Source organism: Oncorhynchus masou, chromosome 12, assembly GCF_036934945.1.
Source record: "Oncorhynchus masou masou isolate Uvic2021 chromosome 12, UVic_Omas_1.1, whole genome shotgun sequence".
NCBI classification, from domain to species: Eukaryota; Metazoa; Chordata; class Actinopteri; order Salmoniformes; family Salmonidae; genus Oncorhynchus; species Oncorhynchus masou.
In genome coordinates, this window is record NC_088223.1 from 60,108,793 (window position 1) to 60,134,406 (window position 25,614).

Sequence of the window (25,614 nt, forward strand, 5' to 3'; positions counted from 1 at the left end):
ATCAGAGTTGGGTTATAAAAAATATCTGAAACTTTGAACATCCCACAGAGTACCATTAAATCCATTATTAAGAAATGGAAAGAATATGGCACCACAACAAACCTGTCAAGAGAGTGCCGCCCACCAAAACTCACGGACCAGGCAAGGAGGGCATTAATCAGAGAGGCAACAAAGAGACCAAATATAACCCTGAAGGATCTGCAAAGCTCCACAGCGGAGATTGGAGAATAGTTATGCACGCTCAAGTTTTCAGTGTCCTTGTCTTATTTCTTGTTTGTTTCACGATAAAAATAATTTTGCATCTTCAAAGTGGTAGGCATGTTGTGTAAATCAAATGATACCCACCCCCCAAAAATCTATTTTAATTCCAGGTTGTAAGGCAACAAAATAGGAAAAATGCCAAGAGGGGTGAATACTTTCGAAGCCACTTGTCATGCATAGGTGTATAGGTGGCAGGGAAGTCAGGCGCAGGAGAGTCAAACGGAGTGTAAAATGGAGTCTTTTAATAAAGTCCACGTAACATGCTCCATAACACTAAAAGGTACATACATAAACAAACATGGGTACGAGGACCCGACGCACACCTATACAACAAAAAACTACACTGACAATAAAACAATCTCTGACAAAGACATGAGGGGAAACAGAGGGTTAAATACACAACAGGTAATGAATGGGATTGAAAACAGGTGTGTGGGAAGACAAGTGCATTCCAGGTGATTACCTTATGAAGCTAGTTGAGAGAATGCCAAGAGTGTGCAAAGCTGTCATCAAGGTAAAGGGTGGCTACTTTGAAGAATCTCAAATATAAAATATATTTTAATTTGATAAACACTTTTTGGTTACTACATGATTCCATAAGTGTTATTTCATAGTTGATGTCTTCACTATTATTCTACAATGTAGAAAAAAATTGTAAAAATAAAGAAAAACCCTTGGATGAGTAGGTGTGTCCAAACTTTTGACTGGTACTGTATATTAATAAATTTGTATTATTCAGGGGGTGCTGCAGCACCCTCAGCACCTCTACTTCCTGTGGCTATGTCTAGTAGAGGTATGTAGATTTTCCACTGCAGTGGTTTAGCCCCACTGTAATGCAGCAGTCTCCCTGGTCTAATATTTCACTGGACTTCTACAGTACCTCTCCACTCCATCCCCCTACCCAGACCTCTTCTTTCTGTTACACAGTATTTCGTGAAAGCTTATTCTAAAAGCATATTCTACCATTGTGGGATAGTAAAAATAGCAAGTTCTCACTAATTATGTTTGTTTAATTTTTAAAAATATGAACAAAAATGTTACATATGTGCAGTCATTGTCACTGGGCCTCAGTGGAGTGAATGTATCTGGTTCCAGATAATGAACTTCTACCATTTGAAAGGTACAGGCACATACAGTGGGGCAAAAAAAGTATTTAGTCAGCCACCAATTGTGCAAGTTCTCCCACTTAACAAGATGAGAGAGGCCTGTAATTTTCATCACTTCAACTATGACAGACAAAATGACAACAACAAAAAATCCAGAAAATCACATTGTAGGATTTTGAATGAATTTATTTGCAAATTATGGTGGAAAACAAGTATTTGGTCACCTACAAACAAGCAAGATTTCTGGCTCTCACAGACCTGTAACTTATTCTTTAAGAGGCTCCTCTGTCCTCCACTCGTTACCTGTATTAATGGCACCTGTTTGAACTTGTTATCAGTATAAAAGACACCTGTCCACAACCTCAAACAGTCACACTCCAAACTCCACTATTCCCAAGACCAAAGAGCTGTCAAAGGACACCAGAAGCAAAATTGTAGACCTGCACCAGGCTGGGAAGACTGAATCTGCAATAGGTAAGCAGCTTGGTTTGAAGAAATCAACTGTGGGAGCAATTATTAGGAAATGGAAGACATACAAGACCACTGATAATCTCCCTCGATCTGGGGCTCCACGTAAGATCTCACCCCATGGGGTCAAAATGATCACAAGAACTGTGAGCAAAAATCCCAGAACCACACGGGGGGACCTAGTGAATGACCTGCAGAGAGCTGGGACCAAAGTAACAAAGCCTACCATCAGTAACACACTACGCCGCCAGGGACTCAAATCCTGCAGTGCCAGACGTGTCCCTCTGCTTAAGCCAGTACATGTCCAGGCCCATCTGAAGTTTGCTAGAGAGCATTTGGATGATCCAGAAGAAGATTGGGAGAATGTCATATGGTCAGATGCAACCAACATATAACTTTTTGGTAAAAACTCAACTCGTCGTGTTTGGAGGACAAAGAATGCTGAGTTGCATCCAAAGAACACCATACCTACTGTGAAGCATGGGGGTGGAAACATCATGCTTTGGGGCTGTTCTTTTGCAAAGGGACCAGGACGACTGATCTGTGTAAAGGAAAGAATGAATGGGGCCATGTATCGTGGGATTTTGAGTGAAAACCTCCTTCCATCAGCAAGGGCATTGAAGATGAGTGGCTGGGTCTTTAAGCATGACAATGATCGGTAAAGCATTTCAAGGTCCTGGAGTGGCCTAGTCAGTCTCCAGATCTCAACCCCATAGAAAATCTTTGGAGGGAGTTGAAAGTCCATGTTGCCCAGCAACAGCCCCAAAACATCACTGCTCTAGAGGAGATCTGCATGGAGGAATGGGCCAAAATACCAGCAACAGTGTGTGAAAACCTTGTGAAGACTTACAGAAAACGTTTGACCTCTGTCATTGCCAACAAATGGTATATAACAAAGTATTAAGATAAACTTTTGTTATTGACCAAATACTTATTTTCCACCATAATTTGCAAATAAATTCATTAAAAATCCTACAATATGATTATTTGATTTTTTTTCTCATTTTGTCTGTCCTAGTTGAAGTGTCCCTATGATGAAAATTACAGGCCGCTCTCATCTTTTTAAGTGGGAGAACTTGCACAATTGGTTGCTGACTAAATACTTTTTTGCCCCACTGTAGTCATCCGAGGGCAGTGGAGACTCCTCTGATTCTAATATGAAACGTTTCCTATACTTAGATGAGTTGCAAAGACAGACAGAATCCTAGTATTGAGGTCAAAACAATATTATGTTTCCCCCCCTTTTATTTAATATTTAATTATTTAATGAATGGTCTTATCTGTGGACTAAATACTGTCTGTGCTTTTCTTAAAGCCATCCCATGTTACCCCTTTCTTCATCTCTCCAGACAAGCTCCCAGTTATTGTTGGCTTCTGATTCAAATCCCTTGTGCTTGCCTCTGAGGCAGTCGGTAACCACTCCTGTCTACCTGCTGGCATTGATAAGACCACACAACCAACCAGGCCAGTGCTCTGTTACTGCTCGTCTCCTGGAATCTCCCCCATGACGACTTAGTCTCTGTTCCACCAGGTCACTCAGTGGTAGAAAGAACGGTACGGGTGTGTTGGAACAGCAAAGCTGCTGGTTATCCTCAACCACTTGTCCTATTAGCCTGATGCATATTTTCTCCTCATCCTGTGCTGTGTTGCTTTAATTTATCTTATTTAATTTATTGGATTATTGTTCAATTGAATTATTATTCTTGTGAGTTTTTGTTCAACTGAAGTGTATGTGTTGGTGGAAGTCTGAGAGACTTCCAAGGTTGATAGTGCTAATAATCACCTCTCTCCATCATGCTTCTGAGAGTTACAAAAGTGACAGCTATGGGTCTAGTGAACACTGGAGCTCAGAGTCCATAGGGATTGGGAGTGACAGGTGCACAGGAGCCATTATCATACTGTTAAGACCTTTCAATGATTTATGTGGATTGGTTCAAGTGGGTGGATGTCAACATTTCTTTTGACAAATACCTACTATTATCAATTGTTACAATAGCCTAGGCCTATAATGAAATTATGACATTTGAATTGCAAATTGACACAGTCCAATAGAACAACCATTGCAACCCGAAAGCAGTGTCTGTTCATGTTCATATTTCAGGGCTGTGATTGTAACTATGTTTTGATGAGCAAGTGTTACGAGGTTAGGACACCCATTTTATAGCATAGATAGGAACAATAAATGATGAGCCCCCAATTTGCGTCTGTGGTATATTCTTCCATGCATGAAGCACCGCCCAGGCTTTTGCTCCCCACTACGCAGGGAGAGATGCAGCAGTAGCATTTTACAGTGGCTACGTTACCGTCACAATTTTAGTGCATGCCACGACCCTACCTGCTAATGCAAAACGGCACTCAAATCGTCAAAATCGGGAAACTAGCAGACTACGGGTGTCAGAGTGGAAAGGGAACTAACGGTGGAAACTCTGATGATGATGAGGATGATGATGGTGAGGATGATTCTGTAAGAGTTATAAACATTAATACAATATTATGTGAAAGAGGCGATAGTTAGAGATTTATATATTTTTCCTTGCATTTGGATAAAATTATGAACAGTCACACAAAATGTTGGTGTACAATAATCTGCACCTTAACCGATTGCATTTTGTTGCGCTCATGTACTACATTATGACCTTGGATATGAAAATTACATTTTGCATGATCGTAATCATCGTATATGATGCTTATGTTTGTGTGGTTAGTGGTTGCTGATACTGTGCCTCAGTGTGCGTATGGATAATCGCAGCCCGCACGCAAGTTTAGCCCACGCACGGCGTGCAGTGGAGGCAAGGGAAGTGGGAGCGAATGCGCGTTCTTATGGAGGGACACAGGGCTTCAACATGGCCTCATCACGATATGAATGGCGCTGGTATATTCTATTTCTTCTTATCTTGTTTGTGGTTTACCTTTTCTTTAACATGTCGACCATCAGTAGAATATGGCAGTCACGGAGCGCCAGATTGGTTATACAGATTTTAAGGAAAGGTTCCTTGGCCTCTGTTCCTTCGTAAATATTTTTTATTGGCATGTTGTAAAACCCACACATGTGGGTTCTGTTGATTAGCCTACTTGTCAATGGTGCTCGGTTGAAATAAATGAGGTCTTATCACATCATCTTCTTGTTCTGGTAGGATTGAAAGAACGCTATTTAATAATAGAATAGAATATATTAGAAGAATGTCATTATTCAGCATGTAAGCTCTAAATGGCTGTGTAGATAACATTTTGTACTGACCAACATGTCATGTCTTGGAGCTAGTGGGCGCAATGCAAACAAATAGTATCATCTAGCATACTGTAAACGAACTAGCATATAGCCTAATAATGTTATTATTTGCTATCGAATGTTGTCTGTCTTAAAAACATTTTTTGACCCTGTTTGAATGGTTTTACGTTGATATTGAAGTAGTTATTATGTCTATTCGTCCATGCATTTACTTTATCTCACTGTCGGCCCCGTGGTGCAAGATATACCTATGGTTGTATTTCCATTGCTTTTAGTGAATGCCAGTGGGTAGGCCTAAATAGTATGCGTTTTTGCATCATGTTTTGTAATGTAGGCCAAATATAATGCAGTTTTCCTTTTCATAGTGACAAGTCTACAGATGCTATGAATATGATTGCATGTTTTTGTTGTGTGTGTGTTTGCAACCTAATTCAAGATATACCTACTGTTTCTCTGCTGTATGGAATGCTTACAGTGCTGTTCATATTGCAGGGTCCCAGTAAAAAAAAATGGTGATGCAATGAGTCTCACTGGAGATAAAATAGCTGTATTGCAAAAATGCAATGCTCTGGTAGTGTAATAACACTAATACCGTCAGTATGCAGACATTCCTTTAAAAAAAAGACATGATTATTCATTAGTTGTATTATGAGGAAGCCAAAGGTAGGTTTTCATATCAAAACATGGGCGTGCATATTTAATGCAGGCAGGGGTGCATTCACATGGAGATGCATGTGGAGCAAAAATACCTCTTTTATATTCTTGAGCTTGTGAGTTATAGTGGAGAGTGAGCACTCTTTGCCACATTTATCAGGGAACATGTTGACTTGTATATTACTGTGAGGGCTTGTCTGTTTTCATTCTGTTGTATCTCTCATTGTTTGGGCTATCACCTTTTTTGTTTCACTCAGGATGTTATTAGGATTTCAGAGCTCGGACAAGGGCACCTGTGGTCTATTGCATAAATCTTTGTTTAAAGAAATGTTAATTATGTTAGTAGCCTACATAAAGTCAGTTGGCCCTCTGTAACCTGGAATAGGTCATGACATTAACATGTGAATGGGGGGTAGGTTTTTCTCTGCATTATATATTAGAGAAACGTTGTTGAGTAAAACACACATTATGGCAAAGTTTGTTGCTTGTTTTGGGATTATGAGAAATACAGTCACTCCAAGCAGAGCAACTACAGCTATGTTTTAGGGATTTATTGACCATAACAGCTTGGCAGTGTAATCCAGGTCAATGCACAAATGTAGTATCTACCAGCCTGCACCCTGTTTCAATATGGTGCTCCTGCTCCCTTTAGCCTGCATTTCATTCCAGCCATCTACACAAAGTTCTAGCCAACTACACAAAGCTATAGCCAACTACACAAAGCTGTAGCCAACTACACAAAGCTCTTTAGAGCAATAGGCTATCCTTTATGTTTATATTCAGCTTTTTACACTATACTATAGATTGTTGAGTTTAGAGACAAGAAGAGATTTGGTTGATTTTTCTATTTTCTGGGCATATTTAACTGCTTTTCTTAGTAGTTTGACTGAACCATGTACTACTGATCATCTTATGTAACATTTATATTTTACACTGGGGAGAAGTGTATTATGTACAGTAAATCTGTTTTAGACAGAATAAGGCCAATTACAGATTTTGCCGACAAACCCAGGGCCATTTTGTGAGAGGGAGTGGAAAGACGAAAAGTGGCACAGGTGTAATAAAATATTTTAACCATTGTGGGTGATACAATTAATAGGGTCATCAAACTGAATTTGTTTTGTTTGACCTGGCTTATACTGCGGCAGTACGGATGGGGAAATATTAACACAATCATTCCTCTTCATGAGACTTCATTTGAGTAGTTTTAGATCTCCCCACTTTAATGTCTAAACCCTAGATTAAGATCATCTGCAGAAGGAAGTACTCCCTCAGAGTGGACACAAATAGGCATGTGTCTGTTAGGGTATCATCCCTGAGTCATCTCTACCCACTACTCGATCTTATACTTAATCATATTGCAGTGTCCATCGGTGGTATGATCGATGGTGGAACGAAACTTTGGTGTCTTTTAGTTAGTTGGTTGTGTTTGTCTGGGCACTTATGGTGGATTTAATATTGGAGAAGATTAGAGCAAATCTGAACAAATGGGAAAGAAGAAGTCATCCACCATTGTTTATCACTTTGGCATGAATTATAACGCCTAATTTGTTAGGTTAATCTCACTGAATCAAAGATGTTTAATTCTTCATAATACTGGTAATTTGTATTTAAAAAAATACGTTGAAAAAATGAAGTATACTGTATAATTTACATACCAGTCAAAAGTTTGGACACACCTCACCTTACTCATTCAAGGGTTTTTCTTTATTTTTTTACTATTTTCTACATTGTAGAATAATAGTGAAGACATCACAACTATGAAATAACACATATGGAATCATGTAGTAACCAAAAAAGTGTTAAACAAATCAAAATGTAGTTTATACAGTGGGGCAAAAAAGTATTTAGTCAGCCACCAATTGTGCAAGTTCTCCCACTTAAAAAGATGAGAGGCCTGTAATTTTCATCATAGGTACACTTAAACTATGACAGAAAAAATGAGTTTTAAAAAAAAAACACTTTTGATTTGTTATTGCCCAAATACTTATCTCAATACTTTGTTATATACCCTTTGTTGGCAATGACAGAGGTCAAACATTTTCTGTAAGTCTTCACAAGGTTTTCACACACTGTTGCTGGTATTTTGGCCCATTCCTCCATGCAGATCTCCTCTAGAGCAGTGATGTTTTGGGGCTGTTGCTGGGCAACATGGACTTTCAACTCCCTCCAAAGATTTTCTATGGGGTTGAGATCTGGAGACTGACTAGGCCACTCCAGGACCACCGGGCGGTGTGTTTGGGATCATTGTCATGCTTAAAGACCCATCCACGTTTCATCTTCAATGCCCTTGCTGATGGAAGGAGGTTTTCACTCAAAATCCCACGATACATGGCCCCATTCATTCTTTCCTTTACACAGATCAGTCGTCCTGGTCCCTTTGCAGAAAAACAGCCCCAAAGCATGATGTTTCCACCCCCATGCTTCACAGTAGGTATGGTGTTCTTTGGATGCAACTCAGCATTCTTTGTCCTCCAAACACGACGAGTTGAGTTTTTACCAAAATGTTCTATTTTGGTTTCATCTGACCATATGACATTCTCCCAATCTTCTTCTGGATCATCCAAATGCTCTCTGGCAAACTTCAGACGGGCCTGGACATGTACTGGCTTAAGCAGGGGGACACGTCTGGCACTGCAGGATTAGAGTCCCTGGCGGCGTAGTGTGTTACTGATGGTAGGCTTTGTTACTTTGGTCTCAGCTCTCTGCAGGTCATTCACTAGGTCCCCCCGTGTGGTTCTGGGATTTTTGCTCACCGTTCTTTGATCATTTTGACCCCACGGGGTGAGATCTTGCATGGAGCCCCAGATCGAGGGAGATTATCAGTGGTCTTGTATGTCTTCCATTTCCTAATAATTGCTCCCACAGTTGATTTCTTCAAACCAAGCTGCTTACATATTGCAGATTCAGTCTTCCCAGCCTGGTGTAGGTCTACAATTTTGTTTCTTGTGTCCTTTGACAGCTCTTTGGTCTTGGCCATAGTGGAGTTTGGAGTGCGATTGTTTGAGGTTGTGGACAGGTGTCTTTTATACTGATAACAAGTTCAAACAGGTGCCATTAATACAGGTAACAAGTGGAGGACAGAGGAGCTTCTTAAAGAAGTTACAGGTCTGTGAGAGCCAGAAATCTTGCTTGTTTGTAGGTGGCCAAATACGTATTTTCCACCATCATTTGCAAATAAATTCATTGAAAATCCTACAATGTGATTTTCTGGATTTATTTTCTCATTTTGTCTGTCATAATTGAAGTGTACGACTTATGATGAAAATTACAGGCCTCTCTCATCTTTTTAAGTGGGAGAACTTGCACAATTGGTGACTGACTAAATACTCTTTTGCCCCACTGTATTTTAGATTCTTCAAAGTAGCCACCCTTTGCCTTGACAGCTTTGCACACTCTATGAGTCGGTAGATAAGTTGGTTAAAAACTCAGAAATGATCGCCAAGACTTGACAGTGCCCTCCTGCCCCTTTGCTAGGAGTTGAATGAGAACTAGAGTACTAATGAGCCCTTACACTCCTCTCTCACCCTTTCCCCCCCATTTTCCCTCTTTCCCCTCACCCCAATATCCCATTTTCCCTCTCCTCTCTTCTCGTTCCCATCTCACTTCCCTTCTCTCCTCTCCCCTATCCGCACCCACACAGTTGATCAGTGGAGGATCCATCGTCAGCGCTGAGGCAGTATGGGATCATGTCACCATGGCCGACAGGGAGTTGGCATTTAAGGCGGGGGATGTAATCAAGGTCCTCGATGCATCAAATAAGGACTGGTGGTGGGGACAGATTGACGATGAAGAAGGATGGTTCCCAGCCAGCTTTGTGAGGGTGAGTGGAGCCATCAACGATTTTCTCATTCTGTGCTGCACCATGTCTTGCCTCTCAACCAGTACACAAGGGTTCACCACCTATTCACAATGGTGTGATGGATTAGCAGTGTTAGGGAGTAGTAAACTACACGGAGTTCAACTAGTAATTTAACTACATTTTGCAGTAGCTTGGTGGTAGTTGAACTAAATTCAAATCTATGTAGTGTTTTCAGTAGATAATAAAATTAGTTTTTGCCTTGTAGCGGTTTAGCTAACTACTGGAACTACACACTACCTTTTTTGGGGGGCAATAGTTTATTTTCTTTTTCGGCATCAGACCTGCCTAATTCTAACTTTAAACATCGTTTTTGTGTTTATTAGGCTAAAAACAATTATGTTAATGTATGACCCCAGAGTGAGCTGTTCTTGCAGTTTGTAGAAATTTCAGATCTATGTAATAATTTTTCGCGAAGTAGTTTGGATGAAGTGAACTATTTTTTCAAAGTAACTTTAGTTAAGTAAACTATATTTTTCTTCAGGGTAGCTTTAGTATAGCGTAACTTCTTCCTGTGTGAAGTAATAGGTAGCTTGGTAAACTTCATTTTCAGAGTAACTTCCCCACTACTCATTTAACACTGCCTTATCATTGATAATTATTGATCGACTGCCCTGTTTTGAAGGCAGATATTTTAGGCTTTGATGATGATGATTTGTTATTGATAAAAATATGATTATGCCATGGTAATCTCACAGCAACTAAACATTTTTACTAGTCTCCAAATTAAATACTGTGAAAACAAGAAGACATCAGAAAAGTGAGTTAATACTTGGTGGTTATCACTACTAGCCTTCTCACTCTGCTACAAATGAGTCTGAATGAGGTATGTCATGTTTTTCTCTCCAAAGGTTGAACCCCACCTACCACAACCTCAAACAAAACAGGTTTTCTATATCAACCCTATAGCAGCTCCAAGGTTCCAAAACACAACTACCAAGGTGCGTTTAATAGTTTCAGCAAGAACTTTAAAGCATCTGTTTTAACTAGCATCTCACTGCACATTGGACCACCCCATATCTAACATCTTGTAGCTTTGATACTACTGCTTCCATTTGCCGACAACACCATGCTTCAAGTGTCAAGCTTGTAATGGCATTAAGGTTAAACTATGGTACCTCAAACAAGTATAGAGAATAGCTATTGTTAATTCGTAATTGATAAAGTGCTTCCACCAAAATCTAAACAAACAAATAGAAATGTGTTAATTTCCAACTTGGGAAAAATGTAGGAAACTTTTTCCAAGTTGGCCTTGAAAGTGAGTGGTGGGTTCTGCTTTGCTCTCCACTCCCTTTCACACACTCTATCTATCTCTCCCCACTCAATCTCTTTCTTTCATTCTCCTTTCGCTCTTATTCTCACTATCTTCTCTCTCACTAAACTGAAAAGCGAGCACTGAAGCACTGATTCATCTCAGATCTGAATGATGAAACATGTATTACCACCCTTTTAGCAGAGGACAAGGGCATATCAAACAGGTGGATAAAAAGAGCAAGGATTGATGAGTGACTCAAATAAAAACTATTTAATGGTTATTTTATATAACTGGATTAGTTGGCATGTTGGAAGTTATTTTCAGTACATTTTCTAAAATATTAAGAGCATTTCTGGATTATTGCACCAATCCAATGAATTTACCATACAGCTTTTGTCCACTGGTCCAAGGAAACAGAGAGAGTGGGCCCTAAACAGACACCCATGGACAATGAACTCAGGCTGAGATAAACCGTGTACACAGAGTACCATCAAGCACTGAGGCAGACCCATCGCCAGGATAAAGTGACTTAGGGGGCACTTGAAATCGGCGAGGGGGAAACATTTTTTGGGGTTCTTGCATTGGAATTATATTGAATTCTCCGTATATAATCAGGCTATACCACAATAAACATCAAGTGATGAGATCATTGAGTGATTTTGAAATTTGTAGCCTATCTCTGCTGTGCTGTTAAAGCACAGTGGACAGTACCCTACGGCTAGGCCGTTTTGGTAATGAGTATAGGCTACAAGATAGATAGAGAAATTCATCTTTTCAAACAGCATATGTGAATGCAGCCATACATACAGCTCTTACCCAAATAATGCAAACTTAGTGATGAAAGTAGTAGCCTAGTTATTCATGCATGCAAACAAAAATACTGAATAGCACACTCTTAAATCTGTTTTGCTTAGATCCAGCAGTGGTTTCCCCTTTTTCAGATCTAGAAAGTCATTGCTCTCTGGGTTAAGGACACACAGGGCCTCCACCAGTTGGCTGTTGTGTTCGCTAAATCGTTCCGACATTTCTGACTCGTGCTGAAGAACAGTCTTTTACACTCAGTCTCTTCTCCTCTGTCCTGCTGGCCTACTGTACTGTCCACCAGATATTGCTGGAGATTTGTACTTACCTAACTGTGTAATTTGCTTGGAGCTGGTGGTGGTGCATCATATCCTTTGGTACTATCAATATAATTCTTCCAGTTAGAATACCCAGCTTGGGTGAAAGCTTTGTCTGCGTTGTTTGGGAAACAAAATGCAGCATCTGCAGTAACCGAGTATTTCAGCCACTCTCTTCCTATGAACCAGATGCTATTACATTAATGTTTTTGGGACAGGAAACTTGCGACTAGGGCAGGATTCTAGGCTAACCTGGGATGGCTCCTCTGTTCCAAAATCATCAGGACCAGTGGGGGTGGCTGTGGTGGAGCCATTATCCTAGCAGCGTTTGTGGAAGGATGCTAGCTACAGCTAGCTAAGAGTAAAGCAGCTTCAACGGTAAACTTGACCCCAACCTTATAAATCAAAATCATATATTACAGACGGAGGCGTATCGCGGTCACCTAGCCTACCACAAAGATGAGAGAGAAGTGTTTTTTCACACTTTATATGTAAACCCAAAAGAGTCACACCTAACCGCCCTGTGCTTTCCATAGCACCCCTACACACACTGCAGTGCGCCCTGTCCATTGTGCTGACAGCGCAGCAGAGATACACATTTTTCCCCCCGGTAACCTGTCACTCAATCATTTGAACTTTTTGTTGATATTTTAATATAGGAACTTAAAACTTAAACTGAGGGGGCTAAAGTTTGAACTGAGGGGGCTAACTCTTCGAGCCGGCCCACACTGAGACCAGATGTCTGGAAAAGATTACTTACAACAGAGGCCATTTGTGACTCTTGTATGGCCACATCAGAAGGGTCCCATGACTCTATGTATATTAAGGCAGGGTCTAGTGTTTGTAACATATGTTGGCATATGCTTTATACCCATCTTCTTTATGTGCGGTCTCTCAAAGTGTGTTTGGTTACCCAAGTAGTGATAGGACAAAACAGCACAACCAATAACTAACTTACAGTAGCTGGTCTCATTAATGACCACCATCAAAGTTACTTCATATTTGCAAACAAACAGATATCATATATGTCAGGACGATTGAGCAAAACTTTCTGGAGTAAATGTTTAAGCCTCATCTTTTTTTAATTTGACTGAATCTACAGACTGATCTCATCTCATTTCATGTGTTGATTTTCTTTGTGTGACAAGAAATAGTAAGAGAATTCTATGGGAACATAGTGCCATCATATCCTAGATGGCAATGTGCCCATTAACAACACAGTTGTGACATGGCTGGCTTTGAAATGTGTATTCTACTGAAAAACATCATGATTATGTAGATGTGCATTAGGAGTCAGCTACCTACCCTGTGTTCTCTGGCAAGGATGCTAAAATTAGTTCCCTTTGAGGATTACACAAAGTGACAGTTCATTCTTTGAGATGCCTTCAAGCAACCGATGCACAAATGCGCTCACAACTCCTGCAACTAGGAGGTATCAGATTGTAATCAAACAATGAATACCGCGTAGAAGGACTTCATATACATTTTTTCATGGTTTTATCCCTTTTGTAATGCAATGTTATTTCTTATCTGTGTGTGTGTTAACCAACACTTCATTTCTTTCCAAGAACGCCCAAATCCATGTCCAAAAGATCCACCTTCAGTCTGTAATATCATATGACAATTAAAAAGAAAAGGTGGAATTCCGTATCACTTTCAGTTTAATAACCACGGCAGCATCATAGAAAGGTTTTGCTTTGTACCTCAGTTACAGCTTTCTACTCGACATAGTCACAGCACTTTATGAATAAAAAACAACAAGTTTTTGACAAGTTGGGTGTTTCACTGTGAGTGTTCCTCAGTTACTCTAGTGCAGGGATGGGTAACTTTGATAGGGGTGGGGGCCACCAAAAAATCAGAACTCATCTTGAGGGGCCGCAGTGGCTCGCAGGACTGCCTACCTACATCCATACACACACATGCAGTTAGAGCCAGCCCTAGCATTATGGGGGCCCTAAGCAAATGTTTTTGGTAATTTGGCAGAAAGATTAGTACATCTTTAGATGCTGACATTGGCTAATGGAGTGACTGTCAGTGACTGAGATTTTATTTCACCTTTATTTAACTAGGCAAGTCAGTTAAGAACAAATTCTTATTTTCAATGACAGCCTAGGAACAGTGGGTTAACTGCCTGTTCAGGGGCAGAATGACAGATTTGTACCTTGTCAGCTCAGGGGTTTGAACTTGCAACCTTCCAGTCACTAGTCCAACGCTTTAACCACTAGGCTACCCTGCCGCCTCGATAACAAGAGACAAACTGCTGATGCACCACCAAATTCCTAAATTGCGCTTTGTGTATTCTACTATTGATCCGTGGGCCTACAAAAGGCGCGTCACGACCAGTTGCCATCCCTGATATTTGTGTTCGATGTAAACATATGAAAACTGTTCATTTACAGAACTACAGTGCCTTCTGAACGTATTCATACCCATTGACTTCTTCAACATTTTCTTGTGTTACAGCCTGAATTCAATTTTCACCCAAGTGAAAACATGTTTTTATAAATTGTTTCAGATATTTTGAAAATTAAATGCAGAACTATCTAATTTACATACTGTAAGTTTTCACACCCATTTGCAATGAGAGTTCAAATTGAGCTCAGGTGCATCCAGTTTCCATTGATCATCCTTAAGACGTCATCTAGTAGTTTGGACGTAATTTAGAAAGAAACACACATTATTGTAAGGTTTCACAGTTGACAGTGCATGTCAGAGCAGAAACTACCATGAAGTCCAAGGAACTGTCTGTAGAGGCATATATCTGGGGAAGTGTATAAAACCATTTCTAGAGTGTTGAACGTTTCCAAGAGCACAGTGCTTTCCATCATTGGGAAATTTAAAGAATATGGTACTACCCCGACTCCGTCTAGAGCTGGCCGTCCAACCAAACTGAGCAACCGGAAAATAATGCAAACCATTCTGTGGTCTGATGAGACAAAGAATTTAACTTTTTGGCCTGAATGCGAAGCACCTTGTCTGGAGAAAACAAGGCACAGCCCATCACTCGTCTAACACCTGATGCTTTTTAGCAGCAGGGACTGAGAGACTGGTAAGGATAGAGGGAGGAATGTATGAAGCCAAATACAGGCAAATTCTGGATGAGAACCTGCTTCAGAGTGCAAGCTACCTGAAACCGGGGCTCAGGCATTTTGTTCCAACAGGACAATGGCCCTAAGCATACAGCCAAAGCAACGCTGGATTGGCTTCAGAACAAGAATGTGAAAGTCCTTGAGTGGGCCAGCCAAAGGCCAGACTTGAATCCCATTGAAATCTGTGGTAAGACTTGAAGATTACTGTTCACCGCCACTCCCCATCAAACTTAACAGAGCTTGAGAAAGTCTGCAAGGAAGAATGAGAGAAAATCTCAAAATCCAGATTTGCAAAGCTGATGCAGACACACCTAAGACGATTCAAAGCTGTAATCACTGCCAAAGGTGCTTCTACGAAGTATTGACTCAGGGGTTTGAATACGTATGTAAATGAGATATTTCTTTATTTCATTTTCAAGAAATGTGCAAAAATGTCTAAAACATGTTTTCACTTTGAGTAGCTTGGGTGAAAGGTGCCCAGAGTAAACGACCTGCTCCTCAGTCCCAGTTGCTAATATATGCATAGTATTATTAGTATTGGATATAAAACACTCTGAAGTTTCTAAAACTGTTTGAATGATGTCTGTGAGTATAACAGAACTCATATGGCAGGCAAAAACCTGAGAAGAAATCCAAACAGGAAGTGGGAAATCTGAGGTTGGTCGATTTTCAACCCAGCCCCTATTGAATACACAGTGGGATATTGGTTATGTTGCACTTCCTAAGGCTTCCACTAGATGTCAACCGTCTTTAGAAACTTCTTGAGGCTTCTACTGTGATGTGGGGCCGGATGGGAGCTGTTTGAGTCAGTGGTCTGGCAGAGGGCCAGATCCTGGTCACGCGCATTTCACATGATTGCGACCTCCATTCCATGGCTTTTCTACAGACAATGGAATTCTCCGGTTGGAACGTTATTGAAGAGTTATGATAACAACATCATAAAGATTGATTCTATACTTAGTTTGACAAGTTTCTTCAACCTGTAATATAACTTTTTGAAGTTTTCGTCTGACGTTCGGCTGGACCTGCACGAGCATTTGGATTTGTGTACTAAACATCCTAACAAAAGTAGCTACTTGAACATAAATAATGGACATTATTGAACAAATCAAACATTTATTGTGGAACTAGGATTCCTGGGAGTGCATTCTGATGAAGATCATCAAAGGTAAGGGAATATTTATAATGTTATTTCTGATTTCTGTAGACTCCAACATGGCGGATAATCTTGTTTTTTTTCTGAGCGCCGTCTCAGATTATTGCATGGTTTGCTTTTTCCATAACGTTTTTTGAAATCTGACACAGCGGTTGCATTAAGGAGTGGTATATCTATATTTCCATGTCTAACAATTGTATTTTCATCGACATTTATAATGAGTATTTCTGTAAAATGATGTGGCAATATCACCGGATGTTTTTGGAACGAGTGAATGTAACGCCCCAATGTATACTGAGTTTTTAAGATATAAATATGAACTTTATCAAACAAAACATACATGTATTGTGTAACATGAAGTCCTATGAGTGTCATTTGATGAAGATCATCAAAGGTTAGTGATTAATTTTATCTCTATTTGTGCTTTTGTGACTCCTTTCTTTAGCTAGAAAAATGGCTGGGTTTTTCTGTGAGTTGGTGGTGACCTAACATAATTGTTTGTGGTGCTTTCACTGTAAAGCCTATTTGAAATCGACACTGTGGTGGGATTAACAACAAGATTACCTTTAAATGGTATGAAATACATGTATGTTTGAGGAATTTTAATTATGAGATTTCTGTTGTTTTGAATTTAGCGCTCTGCACTTTCACTGGCTGTTGTCATATCGATCCCGTTAAAGGGATTGTAGCCCTAAGAATTTTTAAGGGGTACCGTGTGTAGATGGGTGAGGAAAAAAATAAATGTCATCCATTTTGAATTCAGGCTGTAACACAACAAAATGTGGAATAAGTCAAGGGGAATTCATATTTTTTTAAGGCACTGCATGTGGTGTATATTTATATTGTTCATTAGGTTAAGTTATAACATGGTCTATCACTATCAATTTGAACATGGCTCCAATGGGAAACAGACGTTCAGGAGCCACTGTTGAAACACAGGGATTATACAGTGCGGTCTATCAACTGTCCCATTTATCAGTAGCAAAACTCTGTTTTTAAATTCCCCCTATCTCTGCCGTACATCGTGTGAGCGCTCTTGCTTAAAGCTCTATTGTGCAGTCACAGTGGTGTACTCAGCCTAACTTGCAATTTCATGCTTGTTTATTTTTCTTGTTTCGATGCATACTGTTGCTTTAACTCAACCTACTCGATGTAAAGGCTTTTTCCCCTTGCAATGTGTTTGCTACAATTCAAGATCAATGACAACCTTTTTTTGACAGGGACCTGTTTTACAGGTGCATCAGAGGAATGAAGACCTGATGTCCAGTATATGTATATTTGTTTACTTGTATGTTTGTAACAGGTGTTGTGTTGAATCTAATTATGATGCACAGTGTTAAACTGAAGGAGTGGCATTGAACATTTATTTAAATTGGGAGAAAAAAGTAATTAGTATGGAGTTGTTTTTTGTATTTTAATTATATTTTAGATCATATACTTACAACCCGACCCTGATTGTTGATGCTACTGAATATTTGTCCAGGCTGACCTTTTGTGTTTGGCTGTCCTCAGCTGTGGGTGAACCAGGAGGAGAACACGGCGGTAGAGACAGTTGAAGGGGCTAGCCCCAGCCCCAGTGAGGTCCAGAACGGCCATGCGGATGCCAGCCCCAGCAGCAGCGACTGCCTGTGCCAGCCCGCCCAGGACAGAGACCAGATGAGGGCCAACATAATCAATGAGATTATGAGCACAGAGCGTCACTACATCAAACACCTGAAGGACATATGTGAGGTAGGCTTGGCTGGCTAGAGGACATCTTCCAGAGACTGAAGGACATATGTGAGGTAGGCTTGGCTGGCTAGAGGACATCTTCCAGAGACTGAAGGGCATATGTGAGGTAGGCTTGGCTGGCTAGAGGACATCTTCCAGAGACTGAAGGGCATATGTGAGGTAGGCTTGGCTGGCTAGAGGACATCTTCCAGAGACTGAAGGGCATATGTGAGGTAGGCTTGGCTGGCTAGAGGACATCTTCCAGAGACTGAAGGGCATATGTGAGGCAGAGGTTAGAGACAATTACTTTGTTTTGGATCGTTATCAAACTACTATTCAAAGCATGATAAGTCAGGTTAGTAGTGATGATTCAAAATGAAATATAAGATATTTCATGAGCATGAAGTTTGAAGAAGTTTCTTTAAATATATCAAAGTACCCAGTAAACTGTATATCCAATATCTCCACAGTGCTATAACAGCGTTTGTACACTACAGTGATTAGATTATGCAGTACAGTGCTTCCCGTGTCCCTCAGAGGCAAACTTCAATCAATCGTGTTCTAGCCTAACGTAGCAGGGCAGGCATAAAATAAACACCTGAGCGGAGTTTCTTTCTTCCTGGTCCTGATGAGAGAAGAAAAACTGTCAGGGGAGGTTCTCTTCTGCACTGTTGAACCAATCCAGTAAATGCGGAGGAGGAGTTAAGGTGGAGTGTCGCCTTTTTATCAACCAATAGCGGAAGTCGCGTCACATGCTCTCTTTCCATTTCCCCTAAAAAAACAGAAGCGACCCCGCAGAGGGTGATGGTGTTCCAAAGAGTAGTGACAGGGCTACAGTGTTTTAGTGAGAGATTAGAAGTGATGACTGGGGGTGTTGACCTGTAAGTGCTGGGCTCAGAAATGGTATCCCTCCCATCACATGGCACTCTTCCCCTGCATATATTGTAAAAAGCACGCCATATCTTTCACGCTCTGCCTGTCTCTGTCAAATAATGCACCCAGTAGAGTACATGAAAAAGTACTCAAAAAGCTCTTATCTGATCTATTAATTTTTAAATCAGTTTTCCCTCTGTTCCCACAGAAATATTACATAATCTGGAAATTATGCAGAGAAAAAAAAAGAGTTTAATCAACATCACATGGGAAATTGTCATGTGTAGGAGACTGTGTATTGAACCGTGAAGGTCTCTTAAGTGTGAAACTATATGGTTTTTCCTGAATTATTTGAAATGTTATCTGAGAAATAAGCTCCCACAGAGGGGATAAGTTACCTAACTGAGACTCTTGCTTATAGAGTTGTAGCCATTTTCACTGCTTTTTTCCCCCCAGGTCTTATCTGGGAAGAATTTGAATAAATAATGACTATGATGCAATCTTTGGCACTGATGCCTTTTTTTATGCGAAGACAAAACTGTTTAAATGCACTGCAGTTAAAACATTATTTTCAGATGCCATGAAACAACCTGCAATAGCTAATATTGGATCAAAACTAAAACATTCTTTCTTATTTTCTTTGCTGCGCCAGGGTTACTTCCGGCAATGTAAAAAAAGAAGAGACATGTTCAACGACGACCAGTTGAGGGTCATATTTGGGAACATTGAAGATATCTATAGATTTCAAATGGGCTTTGTCAGAGACCTGGAGAAGCAGTACAATACAGAAGAACCTCATCTCAGTGAAATAGGTCCCTGCTTCCTAGAGCATGTAAGCATTTTTGTATCTCTCCGAATTTCAAGTGTTTTTTTAATGTAATCCCTCACAATAGATTTGAGTAGACCATGTGTATCATACATAGATGCCCATTTTCTCATCCTTTGTCTTACATCTGAGAACCTTGATGATGGCAGTTCCCTTTGGTTATTTGTTTCAATGGCAAACGTTAGGAAATCCGAAAAAAATAAAAACATTTGTAGTTTGTTTCAGCATTTTAGACATACTGTACACATTTATCTGTTTACAGCAAGATGGCTTTTGGATATATTCGGAGTACTGCAACAACCACGTGGATGCCTGCATGGAGCTCTCTCGACTGATGAAGGATGGCCGCTATCAGCAATTCTTCGAGGCATGTCGCCTGGTGCAGCAGATGATTGACATCGCTATTGACGGTTTCCTGCTCACGCCCGTCCAGAAGATCTGCAAGTACCCTCTGCAGCTGGCAGAGCTGCTCAAGTACACTGTCCAGGAGCACAGGTACCTGTCCCTCAGCCACAATGTCACATCAAAGATTTACATTCACCTTTGTGTTATGATGAACGATGTTTCTACTGATAAAGATCCTTCTGGAAGGAATGGTCCTTTATGCTCTCAGGCTAATTGTATGAGACATGAGGGTGCCATGAGGGTGTGAGGAACCTAGACGTGGATGCTAAGCTAAAAGTATTTTGTGAAGTCTATGATAGAGACGTGGCACGGTTTGAATGCCTGACTATTTACAGTACTATAGTTGGCCTTGTATTCCTTCTTTTTCTTAAGTCGCCACCACTGTAACATTGTGTCGTCATCCCCTCCTCTTGTAGTGACTACCGTTATGTCGCTGCAGCGCTGGCCGTAATGAGGAATGTCACTCAGCAGATTAACGAGCGGAAGCGTCGCCTGGAAAACATTGAGAAGATAGCACAGTGGCAGGCGTCTGTGCTGGACTGGGAGGTAGGGCTGAGACAGAGTGACAGGAATGAGGAACAAACAGGCACTGTGGGACAAACATACGCCGAGCTGTTTTAGTTGAATGTTTTGCTCTGTCAACTCACTCCTTTGCTACTGCACTAGTTTGTGTTGGTCAGAGTTTGTATTTTACAATGCATATCTTTTGGTAAGCTGTCAAGTAGAGCCTATTTGAAGGCTTGGAGAGGCAAGAAGCTGTTTATTCTTTTAAAGGAAAATATATCTCTCCAATCTCTCCTTTTGGAAATAAGAAAACACAGACTTGTCAAATGCAGTGCATTTTGAAGCACTCCGTTTCATCAGGATGAAACTAGTCAGGAGTGAGAAGAGGAAGTGGATGAATCTGTTTCCCTAGACTTGAACCTGTATTTGATATGAGAGAGAGCTAGCGTTATCCGGTCACTCTGACCTAGTTGAAGAGAGTTTTTCCAGAGTTGCGCAGTCACTGAGGTACTGTAATTATGTCAAGTAAAAAATGTTGTATTTGATTCTTCTCTCAAGATCTAAAGAGTCAACGTTAATGAGATGAAGCCTATCTTACCAGCCTGTATCTTATCAGCCACTTCTCTAATTTCATAAGCATAAAAGGATTCAGTTTTGATGACTATTTAAATCTCCTGTTTAAAGATTTGAACGTCTTGTATTTCTCTGCAGGGGGATGATATTCTAGACAGGAGTTCAGAGCTGGTCTACACTGGGGAGATGTCATGGATCTACCAGCCATATGGGCGGAGTCAGACTAGGGTCTTCTTCCTGTTCGACCATCAGATGGTTCTGTGTAAAAAGGTAAGGTGGCCACATCTGGGTCACAAATACAATTGAATTGATCGGAACCAGTCTTGGCGCCCCCAGGTGCTTAGTTAACTCCTCTCTTTTGCAGACAGAGTTGGTATGAATTTGCTAAAACGTGATCCATTGGTCAATTTGTTTGTGAATAAAACATGGCAACAAAGTCAGTAGGTGTGTTTGTACCTCCCAGGTTCAAGGCGAATGAAGGTCACGGCTTGAAAAAGAGAATCACGTCACCAGCTTGGTGTGCCTAAGGGGTATTGATTTATTGTGCAAAACAGAAAAGCTCACAGGATTGTAAGAGAAAATGCTTAGCCTCATCAGTGTGATGACAGAGACAGAGCTTTAGGACAGTATGACTGCAGTTTTTATGACCAAACATGCTTGTTGGATAGTTTATATGACAGCAATTCTTATTTACTCCCCAATACCAACAAGACATTTGAGTCATATTCACAAATCTCTACAACTATGAAAAAAGAATCATCTCAAGAAAAAAAGTTCTTAAATGCATCCAATAGCTCAACATGTCTTGAGAGATTCTGAAATGTCATGTTAAGAAATTCTCAATTAATGAAGTGCTTAGCTCTTAAACCCACAATCAATCCCATTGTTTAGGTACGAGTCTTTATAAAAGCTTAACCATTCAAATATGATGGGAGCTCTCACAAACTTGTAGCTTGAAATGAAAATGGTCAGGAACACAATTCTTTCATTCAGCTCCTGAAATGGAATGAACCCTGTGGTACAGAATATTATGTCCCTTGAAGTATCAGAACTTGATGGACATACTGTACATCCCGAGTCACCTCTGCTTGAGATCTTATCTTTGATCTCCATCGCCTCAGAACTGTGATTGATTCCTGCTTCTGACGTGGATGACAACAGTGTTGTTACATAAGAGAGGCCGTCATGTCCAAAGAGAAGTGAGGGGTAGCTGACAGGCTTTACAGTACAGGACACAGGGCTGTTGTGTCCCTCACAGTTTACCGCTGGCAGCTGCGACAAGTGTGACGCAAGCTCTCAGAGGGGAAAGGAATACAGGAGTACGCAGCAGCAGCAACATCACTAATGGGGACGGGATGCCTGGAATCTGGAGCAGCTGCTTACAGCATGGACCCCTATCTGTCACAGGGAAATTGATAGGGTGCAATTATTTCTTCCTGACTGCCAGAAATTGAAGCCTTTTCATTTCCTGTCTGTCACCTGGGTTTCGCAGTACCTTGCTAGTGTTCAAAGCACTAGTGTAGATGATTCAAAGTCAATTAGAATCGGCTCTCTACTTAGTTTTCCCTTCCACTCCTCCCTCCCTTCCTTTTCCTTCAGGACTTGATACGACGAGACATTCTGTACTACAAGGGCCGCATCAATATGGACAGGTACAATGTAGTTGATGCCGTAGATGGGCGGGATGATGACTTCAACGTGAGTGTGAAGAACGCATTCAAGCTGAGTAATAAGGACTCAGACGAGATCCACATCTTCCTGGCCAAGAAGCTGGAGGAGAAACTTCGCTGGCTCAGAGGTTTCCATGAGGAACGCAAGATGGTGCAAGAGGATGAAAAAATAGGTGCGTATGTGAAAGAAATGGTCATTTGCACAACAAATGAAAATGGTAAATGAAAACAACAATAACAATGATTTATATTTGTCAGGGTTTGAGATATCAGAGTATCAAAAGCGGCAAGCTGCAATGACAGTGCGAAGAATGACCAAACAGAAAGGTAAATACATACTTAACCAAGTTTTACTAACTGTCTGTTTTTAGTCCATCTGTAGTGCATCTCTCTCCTCCTTAATATCTCTCTCCTCCCATGTGTAGGCCATAGGTCTGTGCCCCCTGGATACCCCCCTCCTATGGACCCCATGAATCCAGGACAGTACTTAGTTGGAGACAGCATGGAACAATCAGAATTTGAATTCCCTGAACCTGAAAGGTGCAAGTCTCCCTTCTGGCAGAGCTTCAGCAGGTTAACCCCCTTTAGGAAATAGAGAAGAGATAGTTTAGAAAGACCACATTATTTTTTTTTAGAAGCACTATTCTAATTCAATTGTGACTTTTTTAAAGGGAAATCTGAACACAATAGTATTTGGACCCAAGAGTATTTGGATTGTCACACATTTAGCTTGTGAGCATCTCATTAATGACTGTACTGTTATAATCACTTTACCTGTATGAGTGCAATGACAACTAGCAACACAACTACCACAGTGAACCACACCTTTGGATCCTGAGAAACCAAAACACCTTCCTGTCTCCTGAACTGTGAGAATGTTTTTGTGACCTCTACTAATCCTTGTACAGTGGAAAAGGGAATCGCAGGTTTCAAGAAAGAACACACTGAACATTCATTTTGTGTCCACATTTAAAAAATGAGGAAGCGCTAGTCATTGATCTTTATGCCAAATCTGGTTGTGTCCTACAGTTCACTGTGACCTTAATGGGCATTTTATAGGTTTCTCTTCTTTTATTTTGTTGTTTTTGTTAAAATGTAAAATGCTGGCCAAATGCATCAATCTTGTATTGTTTTTGTTATTATTTATTAAAATTGTATTTTTGTTAATTTGTAATGCATGATGAAGTCCAATACAGGTATTCTATGTGCAATTATATTCTTACGGGTCAAAGGAAAAGAGAATCAGTATCATCAACTTCAATGTGACTCATTCATATACTTTACATCTTGTTGTTTCCTCTAGGATCTTCAGTCTGATAGGAATACCATCTTGAGTTGTTCTCCTAATGGTCATTCACACTGATTTTACACAACCAGGATGGAAGTTTGAGACCTAATATTACAGTATATTCAGCTATCATATAGTATACTACTTTCTTTACCACCTTACAGTTATTGTATAATACTATGTGGTTATAGTTGCACTTACATAAGATGCACCTGTGATTTCTTCAGGTAGAAGAGTCTGCTAGAATGCCCTTCAACCAAGTCATTCAACAAAGATTGGGATCTCATAAGAGTCGAACATAGGCTTACCATTCAATTTGATGATAGTTCCAGGAAATAACCATGGTTAAAGCCATATCCATTGGATTTATTTTAATCTGATGTTCATTGTTGATAGTGAGAGCTTTATTGCTTAGGACAAGAAAAGAATAGCACTTTGTTTAAAAGGTAGCCAAACTACAGTAAAAACATATTGGGAATCATTTTCCTGGGGTGATTTTCATAGTGCTTTCATAGTGCCAGCAAAATGTTATGACATTACCGATTTTACAACCTGTTATTTCAGGTTGAAGTCTTCACTTCTGCCACCGGGCTTAGATGAAGCAGGAGATGGGGGATGTTTCGGGGGGTTTCCAGTGGGTTTTCTAGGCATTATGATGGCAACTTCAATCAAAAAGTTTGCCAGAATTGAACAAATGCAAAGGGAAGGCTGGTGGTCAAGCTTGTTATCTATATTTATATTTAAAGGGTAAAAACCATTTTTAAAAGGATATTTATATGCCTAAAAAATTAACGAGGATTTAATACATTGCATTAAATACAGTGTAAAAGTGCAATATGAAAGTGTGCAGTAATATTGAAAGACAAAATGCTTTTAATATTAAGGCGTTTATCTTGATGATCTATGTATGGAGCATTCATACATTTTTAATAAAGTGCATTATAATGAAAAAACGCTTAAATATCGAATTCCTAAGTGGTTTTTATTTCATTTTTTGTTTTTATTAATAATTATGGATGATTTATCATTCATTCTGTGACTATGTCTTGGAATAAATCCAAATGTGTCAACATGACTGTTTCTTTCATAGCTTAACTTGTAATGAACCAAGTTTGTTGTAAACAGATGTGCATTAACATAAACTCCAATGTAATGGATAAACACCAACATCTGATTTAATTGATCTAAATGCCAGGTGTTGATATTTACTATTTCCTCAAAGAATCACCATCTCTCCTTATCCTTTCCTCATGATGTACCAAAAGACAAGCACACCAACTTGTAAGATAAATAATGTATAAGATCTACTATTAAAGAATAACCATTGTGTGAAGAAATCAATTTATTGACTATTGCGGGTATGTATGTTGAAAGACTATATGAAGACATTCAACTTCATGAGTAAAATTATGTTTTGGAACTGTGCAAATTCAGGATAAGCTACAGTATAATTGCACTATGGCCCCTAGCTAGCTACTTAGGGAAGTGGTAGACTTGGTAGCCTGCTGGCTGTGTGTAACAGCTTTCCAGTTGTTTACACTAATCAGTGATGTAGTATAGCCTGCTACTG

General features: G+C 40.1%; 1 protein-coding gene across 4 annotated transcripts; it reads left to right on the forward strand.

Annotated features, from left to right (window-relative positions):
- Positions 1 to 4,135: 4,135 nt before the first annotated feature.
- On the forward strand, positions 4,136 to 25,506 carry LOC135550530 (rho guanine nucleotide exchange factor 9-like). 4 transcript variants are annotated; one of them, XM_064981447.1, is made up of 11 exons: positions 4,136 to 4,299; positions 9,362 to 9,541; positions 10,429 to 10,518; positions 17,708 to 17,926; positions 19,431 to 19,610; positions 19,867 to 20,099; positions 20,426 to 20,555; positions 21,225 to 21,356; positions 22,686 to 22,929; positions 23,015 to 23,083; positions 23,182 to 25,506. In XM_064981447.1, exons 1-11 carry the CDS (start codon positions 4,156 to 4,158, stop codon positions 23,349 to 23,351), a joined length of 1,791 nt encoding a protein of 596 aa, XP_064837519.1. In that variant the 5' UTR covers positions 4,136 to 4,155; the 3' UTR covers positions 23,352 to 25,506. The 4 variants fall into 4 exon arrangements, with proteins under 4 accessions (XP_064837519.1, XP_064837516.1, XP_064837517.1 ...); XM_064981444.1 differs by lacking the exon at positions 10,429 to 10,518; XM_064981445.1 differs by lacking the exon at positions 10,429 to 10,518 and having other exon boundaries at positions 4,198 to 4,285.
- Positions 25,507 to 25,614: the final 108 nt, after the last annotated feature.

Bases quoted from the DNA above. Each gene is read 5' to 3' on its own strand.
- LOC135550530 (XM_064981447.1), top strand. From the start codon at position 4,156: ATGCCACGACCCTACCTGCTAATGCAAAACGGCACTCAAATCGTCAAA. The intron at 21,357-22,685 runs GTAAGGTGGCCA...CTTTTCCTTCAG, and splicing joins AGATGGTTCTGTGTAAAAAG to GACTTGATACGACGAGACAT. The intron at 22,930-23,014 runs GTGCGTATGTGA...TATATTTGTCAG, and splicing joins GCAAGAGGATGAAAAAATAG to GGTTTGAGATATCAGAGTAT.